This window comes from Phoxinus phoxinus (genome assembly GCF_949152265.1).
Source record: "Phoxinus phoxinus genome assembly, chromosome: 23".
Classification (NCBI taxonomy): domain Eukaryota; kingdom Metazoa; phylum Chordata; class Actinopteri; order Cypriniformes; family Leuciscidae; genus Phoxinus; species Phoxinus phoxinus.
Window position 1 is genome coordinate 24746120 of NC_136898.1, and position 11669 is coordinate 24757788.

At 43.8% G+C, this 11669-nt stretch overlaps 1 protein-coding gene across 4 annotated transcripts; it reads right to left on the bottom strand.

The window, feature by feature from the left end:
- Window positions 1-4317: 4317 nt before the first annotated feature.
- LOC306991982 (uncharacterized protein) lies at window positions 4318-10379 on the bottom strand. Of its 4 annotated transcripts, XM_079600325.1 has the most exons (7): window positions 10281-10379; window positions 10117-10185; window positions 9882-10001; window positions 7108-8537; window positions 5575-7065; window positions 5218-5426; window positions 4324-4753 (listed from the first exon to the last, which is right to left on the bottom strand). In XM_079600325.1, the coding sequence occupies exons 1-7, from the start codon at window positions 10336-10338 to the stop codon at window positions 4453-4455; spliced, it is 3678 nt and encodes a 1225-aa protein (XP_079456451.1). In that variant the 5' UTR covers window positions 10339-10379; the 3' UTR covers window positions 4324-4452. The 4 variants fall into 4 exon arrangements, with proteins under 4 accessions (XP_079456449.1, XP_079456451.1, XP_079456452.1 ...); XM_079600326.1 differs by lacking the exon at window positions 5218-5426 and having other exon boundaries at window positions 4436-4868; window positions 5617-8537; XM_079600324.1 differs by having other exon boundaries at window positions 4442-7065.
- Window positions 10380-11669: the final 1290 nt, after the last annotated feature.

Genomic DNA, 11669 nt, shown 5'->3' on the forward strand with positions numbered 1-11669 from the left:
TGATGGGAAGTTGCCTGAGTCCAGCCATGTCCCTGCTGAGGTTGGTGTGAAGTTGCCTAACTCCAGCCATGTCCCCACTGAGGTTGACGGGAAGTTGCTGGAGTCTCTCCATGTCCCTGCTGAGGTTGATGGGAAGTTGCTGGAGTCCATCCATGTCCCTGCTGAGGTTGATAAGAAGTTGCCTGAGGTTGCAGTCCCAGCTAAAGAGTGCAGCCATGTCCCCACTGAGGTTGATGGGAAGATGACTGTGTGCATATGCTCTAAAATCTCAAACAGATCTAGTAAAACTCTAAGTATGCCACTCTCCGATCTTGTTTTTAGTCAATAAAACCAGTTATCTTTTTCAAAGTGCTTCTTTATTTATTAATCTGCCACATAATGAACGTCATGCAAATCATCTGTTCAAAACTATTCCAACAAGGTGATTTCATGTCATTATAAAGGTCTAAGTTTTCCTTGTGTAAATTCCCTTTTAGAATAGAAATTACAAGTGTTTTTTTTTGTGTTTTTTTTCATAACAAGGGAGACTTAATCATCTTGGCTGTCCATTTTTCATGCCAACAGTGTTTAGGGTGCCTGAACTAGTTGAACTAAATGAGAGCTAAAATGTACATTTGTAAAAAACGGTAATCTGTGTACATGTCATAAAAAAAACTAGCATGAATCTGAACAAGTACTTGGCAACCAAAACCTCAATGGTGGACTGACAAACTGTTTGTGCTTTTAAAGATGCAGAGTTTATTAATGCTTCTCCAGCAAAGTGTAGATCTATTGCACCACTCCTACAACCAGGAGAGGCGCATTATTTAAATGTGGAAGAAGGCTTGTGTGCAGGCATAGTGTTTTCTTACAAAGTGACATCTGGGGTATTTTTGGTGCCAATCAACAGCTGGAGGTTGATGGGAAGATGGAGTCTCAATCTTAAGTTTTACCTGTGACAGTGGAGTTTGTAGTTGAGAGCATATTCACACATGTGAAGTCACAGAGAGAAATGTTTCAAGTTGCAAATATGTAGTTTTCTCTCCCACAAACAAGTTTCAAATTCTTTCACAAATTCTATTCTACAAATCAAGAAACTCATACGCTTACATTTTTGCTGCAGTGAAAATGGTGCAAAATGCATTCACACACCTGCATCAAAAAAAGTCCATTCCAAAAGTCATGGAGAAATTGATTATCCGCAAATCAGTATGTGACTTCATTCAATTAGAGTTGGAAACTTGTAGAATATTTTCTTACAAATTTCTTGGATATTTTTCTAGCACAAACACAAGTAAATAACTACAACTGTTTGAATCTGCTGCGATGAATCTCAAACACTTTATCGCTTTCAAGTGACAAGTTTCGCGTGCTCTCCCTGAGCAAAAGTGAGTTGTGAATCTGTAGAGGCAGTGGGCGGAGCCTACATGAATATTCATGAGTGTCCCGGGCATGCCCATGGAACTGATCATTTTAGTTCACGCTCTTCGTTTCTCAGGGGGTTTAATGGATTATTTAAAAAAGCTGAATATAGTTTCTGCGCAAACTTAAACTACAATTGTTTATCGTTTCGTTTCCCTCAATTATTGATGAGGCTCCAGTGGGCGTGACAGACTGCGCACATATATATATAGTTATATCGATATATAAAGCGCTATTAAAACAATGTTAATTTTATTCTAATATATAGCTATATAAATCTCACATACTGAGACAGGAGGTTTTCTATGCTATAATGTATTTCTATAATAAAAGACATGTATTTGATGGAGTTGATTCTCAAAACAGTATATTGTTTCTTTGATGCTAATTATATAATAAAAAGACTGATTTAATTAAATACAGTCTGTGCTTGCAAAGATAACATGGCTATTTTTGTTTAGTCATTTTGCTTCCACATTACGTGAAAGATGATATATCATACATGTCTTTTATTATAGGAATACATTATAGCATAGAAAACGTCCTGTCTCAATATGTGAGGAGAATTATATAGCTATATATTAGAATAAAATTAACATTCCTTTGTTTTAATAGCGCTTTATATATCGATATAACTATATATATGTGCGCAGTCTGTCACGCCCACTGGAGCCTCATCAATAATTGAGGGAAACGAAACGATAAACAATTGTAGTTTAAGTTTGCACAGAAACTATATTCAGCTTTTTTTAAATAATCCATTAAACCTCCTGAGAAACGAGGAGTGTGAACTAAAATGATCAGTTCCATGAGTATGCCCGGGACACTCATGAATATTCATGTAGGCTCCGCCCACTGCCTCTACAGATTGACAACTCACTTTTGCTCCACATTTCACACAGACCAATGGTGCAAAAGGGAGAGCACGCAAAACGTATCACTTGAAAGCGAAAAACAGTGTTTGAGACTCGTCGCAGTATTCAAACAGTTGTAGTTATGTAGTCGTGTTTGTGCAAGAAAAATATCCAAGAAATTTGTGAGAAAATATTCTACAAGTTTCCAACTCTAATGGTCACATACTGATTTGTGGATAATCAAAATTTCTCCATGACTTCACATTTTTTGATGCGGGTGTGTGAATGCGTTTTGCACCATTTTAACTGCAGCAAAAATGTAAGCGTATGGATTTCTTGATTTGTAGAATAGAATTTGTGCACCTGCAATGCAGAATTTGAAACTTGTTTGTGGGAGAGAAAACTACACGTTTGCAACTTGAAACATTTCTCTCTGTGACTTCACATTTGTGGATATTCTCTCAACTACAAATTCCAGTGTCAAAACTTAAGATGGAGACTCCATCATCCTCCAGCAGTTGATTGGCACCAAAAATACCCCAGATGTCACTTTGTAAGAAAACACTATTCCTGCACACAAGCCTTCTTCCACACGTTTAAATAAACCTGGTTGTGGGAGGGGTGCAATAAATCTACACTTCGCTGGAGAAGCATTAACAAACTCTGCAACTTTAAAAGCACAAACAGTTTGTCAGTCCACCATTGAGGTTTTGGTTGCCAAGTACTTGTCATAAGTACATGTGTCCTCTTTGTGGACTTTAGCTCTGCGTTCAACACCATCATTCCTGTAAAGCTGATTAACACTCTACAGGAGCTAGGTGTTAGAACATCACTCTGCAAATGGATTTTCAACTTTCTATGCGATAGGAAGCAGGTGGTCAAAATGGGTGATTACGTTTCAGTCAAAGTTCTTGAACACTGGCGCCCCTCAGGGCTGCGTCCTTTCCCCACTTCTGTACTCTTTATACACACATTTCTGTCAATCACACACCAGTTCAGTTTTGTTGTTTAAGTTTGTAGACGATACCTCTGTAGTTGTTCTTATTGGCAACGAGGATGAGTCTGACTACCGCAGAGAGGTGGAGGGGCTGGTGAAATGGTGTGAAAGCTTTGACTTAACACTTAACATCACAAAAACCAAGGAACTGGTAGTAGATTTTAGAAGGACCCCTAGTCCCCTCCCTACGCTCTCCATTAATGGGGTGGAGGTGGAGAGGGTCACTTCATTCCAGTTCCTTGGGACCACAATCCAGGAATCTTTATCATGGGAGCTCAACACCAATATTAAGATCAGTAAAGCTCACCAGCGACTCCATTTTCTGCGGCAGCTCAAAAAATTCAGAGTCAGCCGAGTTGCCATGACCCACTTCTATAGGTCAACTATTGAAAGCGTGCTCACTTTCCATGCTTGTCTGGTTCGGTCACACAACCACTCAGGACAAAACTAGGATGGAAAGAGTAGTACACAGAGCATCAAAAATCATAGGCTGTAGCCTCCCTTCACTTTCTTCACTTTTCTCCACCAGAATAATCAGAAAGGCTAAAAACATCATAGCTGACCACTCTCACCCTGCTCACAATCTCTTTAATCTCCTCCCATCAGGAAGAAGATATAGGAGCATTAAGACTTCCACATCACGTTTCAGAGACAGCACTTACCCTCAGGCTATCAGACATCTGAATTTGCACTGACTGCTAGCAGCATTGTACCAACTGTATGCACTGTGCACTTTCTTTGCCGAGGGGTATTGTCTCTTTAATGTCTGCGGGGTTTGGTCTACTGTTTAACTGTTTGCTGGGTATTGTTATTATTTTTGTACTTGTGTTGTCTGTCTTTAGGCCATTTATGTCTGAGAGTTGTACCAAGACAAATTCCTATCAACTTGTTGACATGGCAATAAATTATTGAAATGAAATAAAAAAACTTGCATGATTCTGAACATGTACACAGATGACCGTTTTTTACAAATGTATATTTTAGCTCTCAACTTTCCAAAAAGTCTCCCTTATAAGGAAAAAAAAACTTGTGTAAATTCCCCTTTAGAATAGAAATGACAAAGAACACAAAGTAAACTTAGACCTTTATAATGACATGAAATCACCTTGTTGAAATAGTTTTGAACAGGTGATTTACATGACGTTCATTATGTGGAAGATTAATAAATAAAAAGCAGCACTTTGAAAAAGATAACTGGTTTTATTGACTAAAAACAAGATCAGAGAGTGGCATACTTAGAGTTTTACTAGATCTGTTTGAGATTTTAGAGCATATGCACACAGTCATCTTCCCATCAACCTCAGTGGGGACATTGCTGCACTCCTTAGCTGGGACAGCAACCTCAGGCAACTTCTTAACCTCAGCAGGGACATGGATGGACTCCAGCAACTTCCCATCAACCTCAGCAGGGACATGGATGGACTCCAGCAACTTCCCGTCAACCTCAGTGGGGACATGGCTGGGCTCCGGCAACTTCCCATCAACCTCAGCATGGACATGGCTGCACTCTTTAGCTGGGACATAGCTGGACTCCGGCAACTTCCCATCAACCTCTGCGGGGTCATGGATGCACTCTTTAGCTGGGACAGGGCTGGACACCCTCCCCTCTGAGGTTCCTGAGAAGTTGATGGAGCTGGATTCAGTCAAGTTCCCATCAACCTTGGTGGGGAGAGAGCTGGATTCCATCAACCTCCCAGCAACCTCAGGGGGGACATGGCTGGACTCAGGCAACTTCCCATCAACCTCAGTGGGGACATGGCTGGACTTAGGCAACTTCCCATCAACCTCAGTGGGGACACGGATGGACTCACTCAACTTCCCCTCAACCTCAGCAGGGACATGGAGTGACTCCAGCGACTTCCCATCAACAGGGACATGGAGTGAATTCAGGAACTTCCCATCAACCTCAGCAGGGATGTCGCTGGACTGTTCAACAGGGAAAAGGCTGGACTCTGTAGCTGGGACATGGATGGACTCCAGCAACTTCCCATCAACCTCTGTGGGGACATGGCTGCACTCTTTATCTGGGACAGGGCTGGACTCCAGCAACTTCCCATCAACCTCAGCAGGGACATGCAGGGACTCCAGCAACTTCCCATTAACCTCAGCAGGGATATGAAGGGACTCCAGCAACTTCCCATCAACCTCAGTGGGGACATGGCTGCACTCTTTAGCTGGGACATGCAGGGACTCCAGAAACTTCTCAGGAACCTCAGAGGGGAATGAGCTGGATTCAACCTTGGTGGGGAGAGAGCTGGATTCCATCAACTTCCCAGCAACCTCAGGGGGGACATGGATGGACTCCAGCAACTTCCCACCAACCTCAGCGGGGACATGGATGGACTCCAGCAACTTCCCATCAACCTCAGTGGGGACATGGCTGCACTCTTTAGCTGGGATTGGGCTGGACTCCAGCAACTTCCCATCAACTTCAGCAGGGACATGGCTGGACTCCAGCAACTTCCCATCAACTTCAGCAGGGACATGGCTGGACTCCAGCAACTTCCCATCAACTTCAGCGGGGACATGGCTGGACTCCAGCAACTTCCCATCAATCTCAGCGGGGACATGGATGGACTCAAGCAATTTCCCTTCAACCTCAGCGGGGACAGGGCTGGACATTTTAGCTGGGACATGGACGGCGGGGAAGGAGCTGGATTCCATCAACTTCCCATCAACCTCAACAGGGACATGGCTGGACTCTGTAGCTGGGACATGGATGGCCTCCAGCAACTTCCCATCAACCTCAGTAGGGAAATAGCTGGACTGCTCAACAGGGGCATGGCTGGACTCTGTAGCTGGGACATGGATGGACTCCAGCAACTTCCCATCAACCTTTGCGGGGACATGGCTGCACTCTTTAGCTGGGACAGGGCTGGATTCCATCAACTTCTCAGAAACCTCAGGGGGGAGGGAGCTGGATTCGGTCAAGTTCCCATCAACCTTGGCAGGGAGAGAGCTGGATTCTATCAACTTCCCAGCAACCTCGGGGGGGACATGACTGGACTCCGTCATCTTCCCATCAACCTCAGTGGGGACATGGCTGGACTCTTTAGCTGGGACAGGGCTAGACTCCATCAATTTCCCATCAACATCAGTGGGGACAGGGCTGGACTCCAGCAACTTCTCAGAACCCTCAGCGGGGAGGGAGCTGGATTCCGTCAAATGGCCATCAACCTCAACAGGGGCATGGCTGGACTCTGTAGCTGGGACATGGATAGCCTCCAGCAACTTCCCATCAACCTCATCAGGGATATAGCTGGACTGTACAATAGGGAAATGGCTGAACTCTGTAGCTGGGACATGGATAGACTCAAGCAACTTCCCATCAACCTCATCAGGGAAATAGCTGTACTGTTCAACAGGGGCATGGATGGACTCCAGCAACTTCCCATCAACCTCTGCGGGGACATGGCTGCACTCCTTAGCTGGGACAGTGCTGGATTCCATCAACTTCCCAGCAACCTCAGGGGGGGCATGGTTGGACTCTTTAGCTGGGACAGGGCTGGACTCCAGCAACTTCCCATCAACTTCAGCAGGGAAATAGCTGGACTGCTCAACAGGGGCATGGCTGGACTCTGTAACTGGGACATGGATGGACTCCAGCAACTTCCCATCAACCTCTGCGGGGACATGGCAGGACTCTTTAGCTGGGACAGGGCTGGATTCCATCAACTTCTCAGAAACCTCAGGGGAGAGGGAGCTGGATTCGGTCAAGTTCCCATCAACCTTGGCAGGGAGAGAGCTGGATTCGATCAACTTCCCAGCAACCTCGGGGGGGACATGACTGGACTCCGTCATCTTCCCATCAACCTCAGTGGGGACATGACTGGACTCCGTCATCGTCCCATCAACCTCAGTGGGGACATGGCTGGACTCTTTAGCTGGGACAGGGCTATACTCCATCAATTTCCCGTCAACATCAGTGGGGACAGGGCTGGACTCAAGCAACTTCTCAGAACCCTCAGCGGGGAGGGAGCTGGATTCCGTCAAGTGTCCATCAACCTTGGCAGGGAGGGAGCTGGATTCCATCAAGTTCCCATCAACCTCAACAGGGGCATGGCTGGACTCTGTAGCTGGGACATGGATAGCGGGGAGGGACCTGGATTCCATCAACTTCCCATCAACCTCAACAGGGACATGGCTGGAATGTACAATAGGGAAATGGCTGAACTCTGTAGCTGGGACATGGATAGACTCAAGCAACTTCCCATCAACCTCATCAGGGAAATAGCTGTACTGTTCAACAGGGGCATGGATGGACACCAGCAACTTCCCATCAACCTCTGCGGGGACATGGCTGGACTCTTTAGCTGGGACAGGGCTAGACTCCAGCAACTTTTCAGAAACCTCAGCAGGGATGGAGCTGGATTCCATCAACTTTCCAGCAACCTCAGAGGGGACAGGGCTGGATTCCATCAACTTCCCAGCAACCTCAGGGGGGACATAGCTGGACTCTTTAGCTGGGACAGGGCTGGACTCCAGCAACTTCTCAGAAACCTCAGGGGGGAGGGAGCTGGATTCGGTCAAGTGCCCATCAACCTTGGCGGGGAGAGAGCTGGATTCCATCAACTTCCCAGCAACCTCAGGGGGGACATGGCTGGACTCTTTAGCTGGGACAGGGCTAGACGCCAGCAACTTTTCAGAAACCTCAGCAGGGATGGCGCTGAATTCCATCAAGTTTCCAGCAACCTCAGGGGGGACAGGGCTGGACTCCAACTTCTCAGAAACCTCAGAGGGGAGGGAGCTGGATTCGGTCAAGTTCCCATCAACCTTGGCGGGGAGAGAGCTGGATTCCATCAACTTCCCAGCAACCTCAGGGGGGACATAGCTGGACTCTTTAGCTGGGACAGGGCTGGACTCCAACTTCTCATAAACCTCAGAGGGGAGGGAGCTGGATTCAGTCAAGTTCCCATCAACCTTGGTGGGGAGAGAGCTGGATTCCATCAACTTCTCAGCAACCTCAAGGGGGACATGGAGTGACTCCAGCAACTTCCCATCAACATGGCTGGACTCTTTAGCTGGGACAGGGCTGGACTCCAACTTCTCAGAAACCTCAGGGGGTAGGGAGCTGGATTCGGTCAAGTTCCCATCAACCTTTTCAGGGAGAGAGCTGGACTCTTTAGCTAGGACAGGGCTGGACTCCTTCACATCAACCTTTTCAGGTAGAGAGCTGGACTCCTTCAACTTCCCATTAACCTCAGCAGGGACAGGGCTGGACTCAATCAATTTCTCAGAAACTTCAGGGGGGAGAGAGCTGGATTCGGGCAAATTCCCATCAATGCCTAAATAAAATTGGTGAAAAAAAAAAAAAAAGGAAAAAAAAAAGAGCTTTAGTTATCTTCCCTCATGGTCAATGTCAACCTCATAGCATCAGCACAAAAAATAAAAAAATAAAGCCAAAACAATCTCTAAATTATACGTTTATCTCTGTAAAGCTGCTTTGAAACAATCTGCATTGTTAAAGGGACACTTCACCCATTTGCATTAAGCTTTGTATTGTTAGAAAATCAGTCATATTATAATGGTCGTGTTTTTTTCCTTTATTTTTCCCTGTGATGGGAGAAAAAATTATTTAAGTCTTTCACTTCCTGCTAATGACGTAAAAATTGTAATTTTGTGTCAGAAGCAGGAAGTCACATTTCATTGAATAGTGTATGAGACTACAAACACTAGCTTCTCATTATTCCAGGGGGTGGGATCCACTCACCCTACAGGCCTATTACAGATCAGTGGGTGGGATTAAACTTACAGAAACTAAAATAAATATCCACCGTCTTGTTTGGAAGCTATCAAGCGCTTATGGAGTCATATGGGAATTTACGAGAATGGCTAAAGGAACTACACATGATATGGAAGAAGAGGATTTTGAAAGTCTGTTGCTCAAAACAGATGTTCGTGGCTATCTGTACAAGCCGCAATATAGCGAAGAGCAGCTGAGGCTGATGGAGGAACAGGAGGCGCCGGCAGCTTCTGCAGAGTGCAGCTGAGGCAGAAGACTTGCCTGTCGCGGACGAGAAGCCCAGACTGGCTCGAGCTGGGGCGGACTGGTGGTGCCTGTGCGCATACGGACACAGAGATAGAGTCCGTCTGCTGCAAAGAATTTCAACGATGCCAATTTCTCCTAGACGAAATCTCTGAATCAGACGAGGACACGGACGTTTGTGTTGTGAACCATCAAAGTTCCTCACCACATATGTTCTGACTGAACATCCCGGTACCATGCAAAAATTCACCATTTCGAAAGAAATACAAACGAGGAGTAATTCACTAATGAGTTCGCCAACTAACTTTAATGTCTGTGAAAATTTCAAGTGCTGGTGGTTAGCTAGCTTTGTAGACGGAAGAGTGATTTCTCTGATAGACCGATACCTCATACACACCGTTCTGGATTAGTGGGAGTGGCTTGCAGAGCTTTGCAATGTGGTGCATTGTGGGAGTGGTTTTCTTTCATACAAACACACCCTAAAGTTACTTTCTGTCTTTTCTCAGTCAAGAAGGCACCAAATTCAAAAATTATTTTACATTTTGACTTCATATATGACCCAGTTTCAATAAAGATGAATGTTCCCATGGGTGAAAAGCTCCTTTAAAACCGCTATATAAATGAAGATGACTTGACAAGTCACCTTTTTGGATAGGTAGCCTAGATGCATTCTTCAAAGAAAGATTGACATCCATTTCAGACTTCGCTAACACTGCCTGTGTTGGATATTGTTTGTTCACACAGGGAAAAGACAAGGGGCCACCTGGAAAACAAAAGGCATTAAAAACTCATCAATACAAGTCATCAATCTTCAAACATAAGGAAGCATAGTGTAAACAAAAAGGCATAATGTTAACAACCACATAAAAATTACAAACCTTTGCTCTTCAAACATAGTTGCTTAATACCAGTCTGGTATAAATGACGCCCAACTGGAGAAGTAAAACCTAAAAACAAGATGTAAGGTTAAAAAAAAAAAGAGCAAAAAGTTACATATGTATTTAACATTTGAAACATTACACTAAGGTGAAAACAAATTTACCATTGGGCACCAGTTGGTGACACAAAAATACCAAAAACATAAAGTTTGAAACTGTCATCTTGATAACAGATTAAACAATCACCATTCTATATGCTTTCTAAAATTAGGCTTCAAGCAAGGGCTTTTAAAATAACACAGATTTTCATCACCTGGGTATCTTGTTACAGGGAAATTGGTGACAGAGGATCTGCTCGTTAACATTCCCGTGCACTCATTGGTTGGTTGATAAATCACTATTGTTTAACTTTATTAGTTTTTTAGCAGAAAAGGGGGCAGTTTCAATGAGGAGGTTTGTAAGGGTGGACACTTAAAATAGTTAAAAACTGGTTACACTTAGAATAGTTAAAAAATAGATGTATGAGATAACTTATACCATTAATTGTACCCAGCATTCAAAATGTTACCTGATATATATATATATAAGGACCATGGGCGTCAGTTTGGTTTGAAATGTGCTGGGGACAGAGACGCATTCGGAAGTGCATTTTCAGAAGTGCTGGGTACAACGATGCATTAATTTTTTTCTCTCTCTTTCGCGCAGGTCATGTTTTGAAAGACGATGTCCTGTAGCTTACTAATGTAAATAAATAAAAATGTATACAAAAATCATGTGATGTTGTCCGACTCGTTTTATGAAGAAGAAAGCCGTAAGTTTTCAAAAAGCATTAGTCATATGATATGACCCACTAATCTGCTTCATAAGTACCATGTTGACAATATGACATGGCCATGATGTGGTTTAATGTACCTAACGTTAATCAATGATTAACGTTACGTTACCTTCTCTCATGTTGCTCCGCATAACCACTGAAAAGGAAAAATATATATATATATAACCCAAAATCGGGCCTTGCTCTACATTATCCCGCTTATTACATGGCTACCCACCAATTAAAATCAATAATTTGACAAAAATATTGATTTAAAAAGGAGTAGTTTATTGATTAAAATAGTCAGTTCCGTCTCTACGGTTAGAATCCTGCCGCGTCCATAGCAACGCTCTGTTTTTCATGGCAACGGTGTGTTATACTACTAAGCAGCGGTCTGATATCAAGAAATAACACACCGCATTCTACAGTGGAATTCAACCAAGCCATGTAATAATTTGATTTAATTCCCAGTACAATTGACCATATCTACACACAACACAACTTCTGCACTACAAATTTTGCCAAGATTGAAAAAGCAAAAATGTCGCACAGATGAACGCTATAGCCTATCACACCATGATCTGACTGCTCTCAATTCACAGCATGCATCCATCCAATCTAACGTTACATCAGGCATTTTGACCAAAACTTGAAAGCATCCAATCATCACGACTATTCCAGAATTCAGATTCAAGCAATAATTAAACAAGATACTGACTACTCCACGATCATCTCCACC